Here is a 14,164-nt window from a genome sequence, read left to right as displayed (position 1 = left end):
AGAGCTTGATTAGCTGGTTCAGATGTGTTTAATTGGGGTTAGAGCTAAACTCTTCAGGACACCGGCCCTCCAGGACCGAGTTTGGACACCCCTGATTTAGACCAAAAAGGTTATTCTATGGCATCGTGAAACCGTTATTTTTAAGAGTGTAGAGCTCATCAAATATTGTAAGTGGAAGCTTGTAACACGCAAGCATGTTTGAATTTTCACAAAACCCAGTGAGGCTTGTTTCAAGTATGGTTGGGATTCCATTTACCATATTTGATGTATGCTATTGCTCTCTCTATATATATGCATTGATCAATTATTATATGTGAATAAAAACCTAAATCTGAATCTGTTAATCATATGAAGTAATCTTTTCCCTTTAGAAGAGTTGGATGAAACTGATTCATATGGATCTCTTTATGAACTTTTTAAAGCTTGAAAGTTTTGGCGGAATTAACTTTCAATGGAGGGACAGAAATCTCTCAAGTTACATAAAAAACAAACAAACATGGCTTTAGAACAACATGAGGGTGACAATGGCAGAATTTGACATTTTAGGGCAACTCTCTTTAATCCTATCCTTAAATGTAGCATTTTAACATGAATCAAGAGTGCTCCACAATTGGAACATTTCATGTTTGAGACTCTGTCAGACTGATGTGTTTGTGTGCTTCAGGGGAAGCTGACGAGTCAGGGAAAGCTCTTGCAGCAGGAGACGTTCTTTGTGACAGAGCAGGACTCTGGCGTTCTGTCCCGCAGTAAGGAGCGCAGGGTCTTCCTGTTTGAACAGATCGTCATCTTCAGCGAGCTCTTACGCAAAGGCTCGTCCACGCCAGGATACCAGTTTAAAAAGAGCATCAAGGTAACCGCACCACTCTTAGTCATATAGCATGTTCGCTGTTGATTTAATCCCAAAGTGTATTGAATTTGTTTATGCATACAGATTTTTCTACGCACATATCCACACACACACACACATGTGCCAGTGCCTTGAGATTTATTTGCACCAATTAGTTTGTCCACAAGGTGGCAACACTACCTAGTGATAGCAGAAATTAAACTTGAATTTGCAAAGTTCAATTGCACTTTACTCTAAAAGAGGTAAAAACCATGTAGACACTAGTTTATGGGTTCACAGATCACAGCAACGAAACATTGAAATTCAGAAAAGTTGAAACCAGGTGTGATGCTGACTTGTGTGTGTGTGTGTGTGTGTGTGTGTGTGTGCAGGTGAGCTTCCTTGGCCTGGAAGAGCATGTTGAAAACGATCCCTGTAAGTTTGTGCTGTCGTGTCGTGGCTCAGCCGAACGGTTCACCCTGCAAGCTGCAAACACGGACATTAAACAGGTCTGGGTTCAGCATATCACCGAGCTACTAGACTTACAGAGCAACTTCTTGTCAGGTAAGATGTCACATCGATATGAATAAAATAGACTCTCCTTTTGTTGAGCTATTGAAAGCATTGGTGCACCTGTCTACAGCTCTGCAGTCTCCCATCGAGTATCAGAAGGAGCGCAGCGGCTCTCAGTCTCTGACCCGAAACTCCTCCAGCGGTGGGCGAGTGGGTCAGGCCAACAGCAGGCCCAGCTCCACTGTGTCTCTCGGGGCAGAGAAACCCTCTCTGTCTGGACGGAGCTCCACTCCCATAAAGCTAACTACCTCCAGCAGTGGTCCATGCCACGACAGATACCACAGGGTGAGGACACAGCACCTCTGCTAACTTTAAACATCTGCACGCTAGAGTTTATGCTGACTCCATAGAAATCCACACTTGAATGATGTTGTTTTTCTCAAGAATATTTGCGTGACTCATCCATGATTTTCAGATGGCTGTTAATCCATAGACTACACAAGAGAGGGTAGAGGCCCACCTGTAGTTAGTCACATGACCATATTCCAAAATAATGCTGAGGAACCGTTACTGTCCATTGGCTCATTTTGACAGCTTACCTAACTGGATTCTTAAAACAAGCCCTCTGTTGCTTCCAAGTGTTGTCTAAAAGATTAAAATCACAATGAAATGGAAGTAGTGACAGATCTTTTCTTCTGTATTTTGGCACACATACGATTATTGAAAAAGAAAAAAATCAGGACGGGGGCTTGGTTTTATACATCAGGTGTTGATTGGATGTTGAGATGTGGGCGTGGCTCTCAAAAAAGGAGGCAGATGAATGCAAGCTCAAATTGGCGGGTTTATGCTGACTAAATGATTAGAGAAGTCTTGCATCTCTCTGGAAGGTTAAATTTAACATTTTGAGTAAACCGTACGAACATTCGCAAAATTTTGCGTAAAAAGGTCCAATGTCTATTGTCAATAATGTAGTGATGCACGAAGCAGTGCTCACACAGAAGTCACTTTCAAACCAAGCAGCTTTCTGTTAATAAACCCTGCACATTTCTGTGACTATCCTGAATCTAATGCACATTTTGCATGGGTACATTTTTTTTCCCCCCAAAATTCCCTTGCATGTAATTTTGCAGAGCAATGGTAAATGTGACCACACTTTTAATAGCGAATTCGCCAATGTCCCTACAACCCCAAAATAGACTTGAAAATGTTCAAATCATGAAATTAGGTTGTGAAAACGACTTGCAATACAGAGATATTAAGTTGAAACTCTGAGTTTACTCCCGGCAGTTAACCGATCAGTATTACTGGCACACTGTTCTTCACTGTTTAGAAATTAACAGCTTTTTTCTATTTTATGCCCCTCAGCAGGGAGTTGGACACTTGAAAAACACCCCACAGAGAATTTAGTTGCACTTTTTTACAGTACGTGTACTTACATGTACTTACAGTGTACCTACCTAAGAAAGTTCTGGTAATACCTGGTAACTACATGGGGTAGGGTTAGGTTTAGGAGTAGGTTCAGGGTTAGTACCTAGTTATTACCTAGTTATTGTAATTACTATAAGTAGTACATAGTATGTACATGAGGAACAGGACTGTAAAATAAAGCGCTATACCCTTAATTTTACAATCCTGTTCCACAAGTACATAGCATGTAGCCTACTTATTAGAGTAATTACAATAACTTGGTAATAACTAGGTACTAACCCTGAACCTACTCCTAAACCTAACCTTAACCCATGTAGGGGTTAACCTTTCTTAGCTAAGTGCAATATACTGTAAGTGCACATTCTGTAAAATAAAGTGCAACTGACATATTAACATATCCTTTGAAAAGGTGCTAATGTGTTCTTGACTACTGAAGTTTAAGGTTTGGTTGGCATATTAAGTGTTTTATTTGTGTGTGTGTGTGTGTGTGTGTGTGTGTGTGTGTGTGTGTGTGTGTTTCCTACAGCAGTTTGACGGTGTGGGCTGTAACGGTACGTCGTCCTCCCTGATGGTGACTCAGGACTATAATGCACTGAAAGAGAACGAAATCTGCGTCACGCAGGGTGAGACGGTGCAGATACTGGCCACTAACCAGCAGAACATGTACCTGGTGTACCGATCCGCTAACAGCCAGTCGCCGGCCGCGGAGGGCTGGGTGCCGGGACACATCCTGGGCCCCCTCGCTAAGCCCCTCATAGACACTACTGCAGACTCAAACATCAAGTAAGTGTCAATCAACACTAACTGGAGCTCTGATTGGATTGTTTAAGACTGCACGCCCGTTTTTGAACACCCCCACCCCATTCTGTTGGAACTAACCCGGATGTTTTGGACCCTTTTGCACAGGAAGTTTTGATTTTCTTCTTGAGCTTTTTTTTTTCTTGGCTAAAAGTTAAAAACAAAGACAGATAAATGTTGAAAGGACTTTAGCGAAGCCATGGTGTTGTTGTTTTGTAGACTGAGGATTTGTGAAGAATCTTACATCAGTGTGGAAACGGATACGTCTGGACACTTATTTCAGTTCCTAACACCCTGTTTCTGTTGTTTCTATGTTTTTTTTTTGTTTTTTTTTGTTGTTATAATTTGTGTGAAAAGAGAACAAAAAGTGAAAGAAAGGCCTTCTGAAGAATTTGGCCGGTTTCTCCTGATGGAGAGCATATACTGTTGTCTATGGCAATTTTTTTTTATAGGTTGTGTATTTGTTTTAATTGTATTTTTGTATAGATTTTTTTTTCTTTTGTTTCTTCTACAGGATCACATGTTGGCCATTTACTGTAAATACTGTTGGTTTGTTTACTGTTTGTGGCACATTCCTGTAAACAGCTTTTTGCACTATTTAAGTGGACCTTTATTAATAAAGTCAGGTTTGTGCAATAGAACTACAGTTGCAATGTTGTAGTGTAACTAATGATTTTAAATGTATTATATTAAATATGTAAAATAAAATTTTGACATGCGCATGACTTAACACCACAAATACATTGTTTTATTTTTGTTTTCACAATTTCACAAAGTATAATAATTCCAAGTAAATGGTAATAGTACATTTTAAGAAATCCATTTTGTTTAGAGTGTAAAAGTGGTGCACCTTATTTTGATTTATTTCTTTAATTTGTTTCATTTTGTAATGTAGTGTGTAGAAGACTTATTTTGTGTTTGTACTAACCTCTCCGGTCCTTGACAGTAAAGGTTTGTGTGTGGAACAGTGTTAGCTGTGAATGATATGAATGACTGCTGTTCTCACACAAACCATGTGTCCACCATGGTGTAAGGATATAGCTTTATAGATTAGATTTATATACATAGACCACTGTTCTAAATTTTGGAGTCGGTAAGATTTTTTGGAAGAAGTCTCTTATGCAAATCAAGGCTGCATTTATTTGATCAAAAATAGAATTAAAACTGTATCATTGCAAATTATTATTATTATCACAGTTTAGAATAACAGTATTCGATAACACTTTACTTAAGGCCTTTCTGTATATTGCATTATAAAAAAAGTTTTAATGCATTAACTAATGCACCTTATCATGCATTGTACAATCTCATGAATAATTGTAACCACAGTTAATACATTATAACACTTATCAATTCATTGCTACACTATGCATTTTAAATTAAGTTATAATTATTTACAACAATATATAATGTATTACAATGCACTTTATGAATACTTAGAATGCATTATACTCTTTAATAACCCTTTATAATGCATTACACACATTATAAATGTCTTTACCGTCATTTCTGATCAATTTAATGCACCATTGCTAAAAGTATTAATTTCTTTAAAAGATAGATACATAAAGAAACAAACATCCGTTTTACTGACCCCAAACTTTTGAACAGAAGTGTTTTAGATATAATGCAAGATCTGATAGATTCTAGAGTACTAAATATGATAAAGCAAAAAATCAGTTATGCTTGTGTGATACTGAAATACAATGTGTATTTGTACTTTCTGAGGTCTCTGGAAATGGATGATAGATACTCCATACATTTTGCTAATGTTAAAAATAGGTTAACGGTATCGAGTGTCTTGCTTTTTCTTTTTGTGGACCCTCCTATTTCCCTGCTGAGAAAATGTTTCTCTTAAGTTGCTTTTCCTCGCTGTTAAGATTTGCATTTCCTCCAGCGTATGTGTGTTTGATGTGATGAAACTTGATGTTTTGACACAACAGGAAATCTCTCTCGTGGAACACGCTTCGTGCTCGCAAGCGTGCAGAGAAGGACAGTGCGCCCCTCAAAAGTGACATTAAAGTTGAGAATGGACTGCGTAAGCCAAAGGAAATTCTCAGCAGCAAAGTCAGTGTGTGTGTGTGTTTGGGCGGGCTGCATCTTCACCTGTGTGGAAATAAACACTGAACACATCACTCACCCCGCTTGCGTTTGTCCAGTGACAGCATGACACTGACAGTCACAAACAATGTTTCAAATATGAGCTTTTTTTAGGTGTTTTACATTGAAAAGTTGAATGATTACTGCATAATCTGCTAACAATTTAAGAGTAATACAAGTACGTGTCACACTTAAAATATAAAGGTTGGGTAGGGTTTGTTTGTTTTTTTGTTTGTTTTTACCCCAATATTTCAGTCTTAGTTTTTTTGAATAATCTCAATTATATAGTAAAATGTATTTAATAAACTTTATTATTATTATTAGTAGTAGTAGTAGTAGTATTTGGTAAAATGCCACAGTATAAAAGTTCCATTTTCTTCATTTGTAATTAATGACACTAATAAGTAATTAATTTCAAAACATAAGGATTGTTGCCTTCCTGTCATTTTGGCCTGGAGTTCTCCGTCCCTCTGTGCTTCTGTAAGTGTGTAACATTCTTCTCTCTCAATCCAAACCACAGGATACCCGCAGCTCGGATGAGTCCGATTGTGAGGATGAACTAGACCCCAAAACTAGTATGGAGGTAGAGATACTGATCTCGATGCATGCTGCCCAATAAGATTTGTATTTATTACATTTTTTTGTAATTATTTATTGTAATTATTATTTTGTAATAAACTGAAGTTATTAGTAAATAGATATGCTTTTTAAAGCTCTAATCTAAAGAAATGTCTAAACCTCTTTTTACATGAGTGTTGTTTTTATTTGGCCTACGTTGTTGTTGGTAAGTTTTTATTTTAACTAATTGTGTGGAGTGACTTGCATTTTCACACCAAGGACAAAAACTATAAAGTTTTCATAATCATTCTAATTCTATAAAATCAAGGAAGTTCACACCACAGCTAAAATAAAATCACTTTCAGACTTCACTTTCATCATTCACACATCAGAATAAACTAAATAACCATATCACACACTCATAATGAACAATGTTAATATCAGGTATCGTCTGGTATGGCTCCTAATGTAGTTATTGTTTTAGTTACCTGTATATTTATTGTTCTTGGTCTGAATGGGCCTTAACCCCAGTGTAAAGCTTTTGGCAATGTTCAGAAAGAAATACTGAATTCAAATCTTAATTCTTACTGCATACTGGGCAGAATATACAGCACTGAAAAAAAAAAATAATAATAATAATGTAGGATTTACTGAAATTAGGATAAAATCTTTTTTGGTTGCTCTAGAACAGAAAAAAACAGATGAGGCCTCTGTCAGAACGACGACTGGCTCTTATAACTGAAAGATGGACAGCCACCATATTACATGCTAAAAAAAGATATTTGTGGTTGATATTTTTAATTCATCACACTGGAAATCCAAGGTCAGTCAGAGCACATTGTGTTTCTGGAAATCACAAGCTGTGTGCTCTGGATGCATGTCTCTGATTTTCCCAATGTATTTGGTCTGGATTCATGATTTGACATACTACACAATAATAGCACACTGCAGAAACGGTGTTAGTAGTATGCTAGTATGCTATTTTGAACATACACAATGGCTGAAATCGAAATAGCATGCTAACATGCAACACTTACAATTCCCCCATATCTTAATATGGAAAAAATAGTACGAGTTGTATGTCATTTCAAATACAGCCAGTGTCTATCATGTCATGCGATGGTTCTGCCCTCTGTTGGTTTGTGCTGACATGACACAACATAAAACTTCCTCCTTTTTTTGTAGAGTCATATACATTCAGTATATGACTCTCTGTCTAGAATGCTTAAAGGATGCACATGTAACACTCATCTGTCTGTTTTGCAGTTACTGAACCCTAATTTCATCCAAGATGGTGAGTTTATTAATGTACAGATGCTGTGATGTTTAGTTTATTTGTATTTTCTGCTAGTGTATATTGTGATCATACATATGTCACCTGTAGCTTGTTTTAGAAGTGGAATTAAATATTTCCTTGGATGAAGTGAGATGAAAGAAGATCCATCAGAGTGACATTATGCGGTGTATTGATGTACAGTGGCTCCGGAGTTCCTGACGCCTCTAGCGGACGTGACGTGTGCTCTGGGGGAGACGGTGGTCCTGTGCTGTAAAGTCTGCGCTCGACCCAAGCCCACAATCACCCTGAAAGGACCCGATCAAAGTCTGCTGGTCAACAATAACCGATTCACGATCAATATCAGGTACAAATCCACAATCTGTCACAATGCAAATCTGTCACTGGGCCAGTACCTTGTCAGAAGGTACACCTTTGTACTAATTTACCTCTAAAAGGGGCATATTAGTACCTCAAAGGCACATTTCTACCTGTGTATATATTAGTACTAGTGCTGTCAAACGATTAATCGTGATTAATCGCAACCAAAATAAAAGTTTTTGTTTACATAATATACGTGTATACTATGTATATTTATTATGTATATATAAATACACACACATACAGTATATATATTTTGAAAATATTTACATGTATTTGCATGTATATATTTATATTCATATAATTTATATTGTATATAAATTAGTGCTGTCAAATGATTAATCGTGATTAATCGCAACCAAAATAAACGTTTTTGTTTACATAATATACGTGTATACTATGTATATTTATTATGTATATATAAATACACACACATACAGTATATATTTTGAAAATAATTACATGTTTATACATTTATATATTCATATTCTTATATTTTAGATTATATATATACATATATTTAATATATAAACTTAACATATTTTTCTTAAATATATACATGCATGTGTGTTTTTATTTATACTATATATAAATACACACACATACAGTATATATATTTTGAAAATATTTACATGTATATACATTTATATTATATATACATGAACATATATGAACATAAAATATTTTTCATAAATATATACATGCATGTGTTTGTATTTATATATACACATAATAAATATACACAGCATACACACATATATTATGTAAACAAAAACGTGTATTTTGGATGCGATTAATCGCGATTAAATCGTTTAACAGCACTAATTAGTACCCAAATAATACATGTTAATACAGGTACTTTTTGAAAGGGTATTGCCCCAGAGACAGCTTTGCAGCGTTGTTACTGAGTGTATATTGCAGTATGCTTGCTTTCAGGAAAGTGTTGAGGAACAAATAAATGTTTTACATTCAAGTTCAGATCATGTCTTCTGAATTTCTTTTGTGGGAAAACAGTACCCATGTAACCTCGGACATCTCATTGTAATGTAACTGTCCCATGATTCCTCTGGAGGTTTTTTTTTCTTTGCCACTGTGCCATTGACTGGTTCTCAACCCACCTATACAAAAGCACCGTACAAACAAAACACGGTTTGTCATTTTTCAATCCCCACCCAGTGCTAAAAAGATAAGTAGCTTCAGAAATGAAAACAAAATCTAACATAAAGGCAGCCTGGGTAAACACAAAACACAATTTTTAAATTGTGTTTTAAACAATGTTACTTATTAAAGCAAAACAGTTATTTAATGCCAACTAGGCCTGTGTGAAAATGTATGTGCCCCTGTAATTCATTCCCCAAATCTATGAAACTGCATTCATAATGGTGGTCAGTTGGACTAGATGCGACCAACCTGTTCAATACACCTTTTTCAACTGCATGAAGTTTGTTAAAAGGTATTTATTTTCCAGTAACACACTAAAGGTGAAATAAATTCCAAAAATGATAAGGAAGAAGGTGATTGAAATCAAGGAAGGGTTAAAAAGCTATTTCAAAGACTCTTGAAATCTAAAGACCAAAAGTGAGAGCCATTACCTCTAAATGGGAAAAAACTCAGCACAGTAGCGAACCTTCCCAGAAGTGGCCGACCTTCCAAAATTCCTTCGAAAGCACAGCGAAAACTCATCAAGGAAGTCATTAAAGACCCAAGGACAGCATTGTAGGAGCTGGAGGCCTTTCGTGCACCAATAAAGGTCAGTGTTCTTGACTCCACTAACCGAAAGACACTGACCGAAATTGGTGTCCATCGACAAGTGTGAGGCGAAAACCACTGCTAATGCAGGAGACCTTTTGGGAGAGTTGAAAGTGGAACTGTTTAGAAGACGGGTTACATCTGATGTAAACCAAACACTGAATTACACACACACACACACACAAACCCCATCATACTTATACAGTCAAGCATGGTGGTGGCAACCGAAAGACACTGACCGAAATTGGTGTCCATCGACAAGTGTGAGGCGAAAACCACTGCTAATGCAGGAGACCTTTTGGGAGAGTTGAAAGTGGAACTGTTTAGAAGACGGGTTACATCTGATGTAAACCAAACACTGAATTACACACACACACACACACACACACACAAACCCCATCATACTTATACAGTCAAGCATGGTGGTGGCAGTGTTCAGTGAGATTCAACTTCAAAAGACCGTACATTCTCCTTTCACAGCAGTCGAGAAAAACTGCAGGCCTCGCTTCAGGGCCTGGGCAACTTGCAATAATTGAGGGAAACATGAATTCTGCTCTCTACCAGAAAATCTTAAAGGAGAATGTACGGTCTTTTGAAGTTGAATCTCAAGTACAACTGGATTACGCATCAAGACAATGGTTCAAGTCCACCTCTGAATGGCTCAAAAAAAGTACATTTAAAATTGTGGAGTGGCCTAGACAAAGTCCTTACTTGACTCCAATTGAGATGCTGTGGCAGGACCTTCAACAGGCATTTCATGATCGAAAATCCTTCCAATGTGGCTGAACTAAAGCAGATTTTACATTTAAGGGGGCAATTAGTTTTTCACGTGGGTGATAGGTTTTGGATTATGAACTTAAAAAAATAAATAAATAAAAAGAATAAAAACCTGTATTATGTGAATTATTGTATTAACTATTTTATTTAAGCAAGAAAAACTCAAATGAATTATAACTAATAAAACAATTGTATAATAAAACAATGAAACAATTGTCTTTAAACTGTATTAAATGACCTCCTTAAAGATAATACTAGTCTAATAAACTTGAATGTAAATATATATTTGTATATATAATTGCTTTCGTCAAAGATTTATAAGATGATAGTTTTGCCATTATATTGTTATTTCTGAAAGTAGCTTTCTAAAGTAACGCTCTCTCTGTGTGCTGTGCCTGCTCAACTTCAGGGAATCAGGTGATATAGTGCTGAAAATCTGTAATCTGATGCCTCAGGATACTGGCATCTACACGTGTGTGGCTGTGAATGATCATGGCACTGCCTCCTCATCTGCATCTATTAAAGTACAAGGTAAAAAGAAACAAAGAGGAATAAAGATGGCGAGTGTACAACTCACCTTCCCACATGTTTGACTGTCCTCACGTTCTCTGGTGCAGGTATCCCAGCAGCCCCTGCTCGGCCTGTGGCACAGGAAGCCAGCAGCACTGCAGTGATTGTCCACTGGCTTCCTCCAGCCAGCTCAGGAAACTCTGCCATCTCCAGCTACACTGTGGAATACAGACAGGAAGGTAAACAATTGCACAGCTGTACATTCCCAGCAGTCTCAGCATAGCCAAACATCCACTGGGAGAAGTGAGAACTACTGCCTGCTTTCTGTTGTAATGAGAGACACTTAAAGGGGTCATGTAATGGAAAACTACTAATTTTGCTCTTTTGAAATTAGAGTTTGATGTACAGTGTATTAGCCATTTAGTGTCACATCACGTTAGTCTTCAATGTCACATGATCCTCCAGGAAAAAAATAAAAATCATATTAAAGTTTTGTATGTCTGTAACTTTTGTATGTATTTGTGTGCAGACTCTCTGGTGTGGCAGCAGTCGGTGGTCTCCACTGCAGACGTGTGTGTGAAGATTGAGAATCTGATTCCTGGTGGCCATTATCAGTTCAGAGTCAGTGCCAGTAACCCCTGGGGCATCAGCCCACCCAGTGAACCCTCAAACATGGTGACATTACCCAGCACAGGTCAATACACTCAAATCAACATAAGTACTAACCCAAATTGAACCGTCTTCCTGTCTAGGTAGCTGTATCATAAATGAAATGGATTATCTTGAAAGGCTCTTGAAAGTGTATTCGTTTGGAAAGTACATGATATTCTAGAGTAGTCTATCTATAAAAGCAGTGTGTTCCTGTTTATTCAGTGCTGCACATATATATACTGTATATATATGTTTATTTGCAAAAACAGATAACTCCGGGGGTTTTTTTTTTTCCAAGAATCATGTTTTTTATTGTGTTATCATGTTTTCATTGTGTTTTATTGTGTTAGTTAGTTGTATTTTTTAGTTATTGTCAGTAACAAACTCCGCTGACTCATATGTTTTCTGTTTTAGGGGTCGTTTCTCAGTGGTGAGGAAGTGTTTCAGTAAAGCCAGTAAGAAGGAGGTTGCTGTGAAGTTTGTCAATAAGAAGATACAGAAGAAAGAGCAGGTGGCCCATGAGGCCGATATCCTGCGTCACGTCCAGCATCCGCAGCTGGTGGCGTTGATTGATACCTATGAGTCTCCCACGGCCTACATCCTGGTTCTTGAGCTGTGAGTAAATCCATTTAAAAAGCAAAGACACTTCCATTTGACAGCCCATTTCTCAATTACACAATTATGGGACTAGACGGGGGCTCCGCATCATGGCGCAATTCCAGGGGCCCTGATTAAAGAGAGGGCCCGATATGGGATTATCTTATGCCTTGATGAACAAAATTAAGAAGAATCATAAAAATCATGCTTTCTGCAATAATCTAAAAGCCAACAGGAAAAAAAAAAGCCTATTAACTTTTTTGCTAAAGGAACAAGGATGATGCTCACTTCCAGAATGACCTACAAAATGACGTCATCCCTGCAAAATTCTATAGAGGGCAGTAGAGCTCCAAGACTCAACATATTCTAATTCTATTCAGTAAATATTCAGTAAAAAAAGAAAATTACCAATGAGATTTTAGTCTGTTTTGTTGTATGAAACGGGATGAACATTCTTGTGGAACACCAATCTCTTTTTCCGCACACGTACAAACTCAAGTGGAATTTATTTTTAAGAATGACCTGCAATGATATGATCATATTTATATGTGTTCAGGGTTGAGGATGGGCGTCTGCTGGACTATCTGGTGGCTCACGATGAGCTGATGGAGGAGAAAGTGGCATTCTTCATTAAAGACACTCTGGAAGCTCTGCAGCACCTGCACACATGCAGAGTAGCTCACCTGGACCTCAAGGTAAAACATCATACCACCACATCAGCATGCAGAATAAAACAACAGCTTATTTAGTAAAAAAAAAAAAGTAGTCATTTAGCAGATGTTTGTCCAAAACAACCCACTCAGAACACCTTAGCAACTGCATAGCAATGCTCTAGCAGCCAACAGTATGTATAGCAACCATGCAGCAGTGTTCTAAAACCCTACTGTAAATAAAACCTAATAACCTTAACCCTAATACCCCAGTATACCAAGATCCTAGCAACATCTTAGCAACTTAGAACACCCCTGCATGCTAAAAACCTAAATAAAACCAAAGACTGTAGGGGGATGAGTGTTACAGAGTCCAGCTGGTAAGAACTGTGTATGGGGAGTAGAACCGGAGGGGTTACATTGGTGCCATGACCCGGATGGGAGTGAGGTCTTAGGGGGGTGAATGTTACGGAGGCCAGCTAGTAAGAGCTGTGTGGGTAACCCTCACTCCCCTGATTTCAAGAGGCACGCTAGTGACTGACACTAGGTCTTTAGCATCCTTGTTAGCTCACCTCCCATGCCAGAAACACCAGTTCGAATTAGAGACCTGCGTGGGACGGATTTTTCAGTCCCGCCCCTGCATGCTAAAAACCTAAATAAAACCAAAGACTGTATACACCAAGATGTGTGCAAGATGCAAGATGTGTGCCAAGATATGTAACAGAGGCCAGCTGGTAAGGGCTGTGTATGGGGAGTAGAACCGGAGGGGTTACATTGGTGCCGTGGCCCGGATGGGAGTAAGGTTTAGGGGGATGAGTGTTACAGAGTCCAGCTGGTAAGAACTGTGTATGGGGAGTAGAACCTGAGGGTTTACATTGGTGCCATGACCCGGATGGGAGTGAGGTCTTAGGGGGGTGAATGTTACGGAGGCCAGCTAGTAAGAGCTGTGTGGGTAAACCTCACTCCCCTGATTTCAAGAGGCACGCTAGTGACTGACACTACGTCTTTAGCATCCTTGTTAGCCCACCTCCCATGCCAGAAACACCAGTTCGAATTAGAGACCTGCGTGGGACGGGTTTTTCAGTCCCGCTCCCGCAAGATTCTGTCCCGCGCCCGCCCGCTCCCGCAGAAATATATCTTATCTGGTCCCGCTCCCGCCCGCGACATTCATATTTTGTCCCGCTCCCGCCCGCAGAAGCCCGCATAAAAGTAATCTATATTGATTTTTTTTAGTACATCGAAGAAATGTACATGAAATGGTTCTGTAACATCTCTTAAGCTCCACAACATCCCAGCATAAACACTCCCGATAAAATATTTGTTATTTAGGCTAAGCATCAACATTCACAAACA

At 38.2% G+C, this 14,164-nt stretch overlaps 1 protein-coding gene across 1 annotated transcript in view; it reads left to right on the top strand.

The window, feature by feature from the left end:
• LOC107657356 (kalirin-like) overlaps nucleotides 1-14,164 on the top strand; it is a 231,818-nt gene that overhangs the window by 214,980 nt on the left and 2,674 nt on the right. The window contains 14 exon segments of the mRNA XM_016445398.1: nucleotides 665-850; nucleotides 1,219-1,390; nucleotides 1,470-1,684; nucleotides 3,294-3,550; nucleotides 5,509-5,644; nucleotides 6,186-6,248; nucleotides 7,490-7,517; nucleotides 7,701-7,863; nucleotides 10,813-10,934; nucleotides 11,021-11,152; nucleotides 11,443-11,607; nucleotides 11,714-11,729; nucleotides 11,979-12,179; nucleotides 12,718-12,856. Coding sequence (XP_016300884.1) covers nucleotides 665-850; nucleotides 1,219-1,390; nucleotides 1,470-1,684; nucleotides 3,294-3,550; nucleotides 5,509-5,644; nucleotides 6,186-6,248; nucleotides 7,490-7,517; nucleotides 7,701-7,863; nucleotides 10,813-10,934; nucleotides 11,021-11,152; nucleotides 11,443-11,607; nucleotides 11,714-11,729; nucleotides 11,979-12,179; nucleotides 12,718-12,856 — 1,995 coding nt within the window.

The sequence above is a fragment of the Sinocyclocheilus anshuiensis genome, unplaced genomic scaffold (genome assembly GCF_001515605.1).
Source record: "Sinocyclocheilus anshuiensis isolate Anshui unplaced genomic scaffold, SAMN03320099.WGS_v1.1 scaffold355, whole genome shotgun sequence".
In the NCBI taxonomy this organism is placed as follows: Eukaryota; Metazoa; Chordata; class Actinopteri; order Cypriniformes; family Cyprinidae; genus Sinocyclocheilus; species Sinocyclocheilus anshuiensis.
Note: the sequence above shows the minus strand (reverse complement) of the source record. Positions and strands in the feature narration are given on the sequence as shown.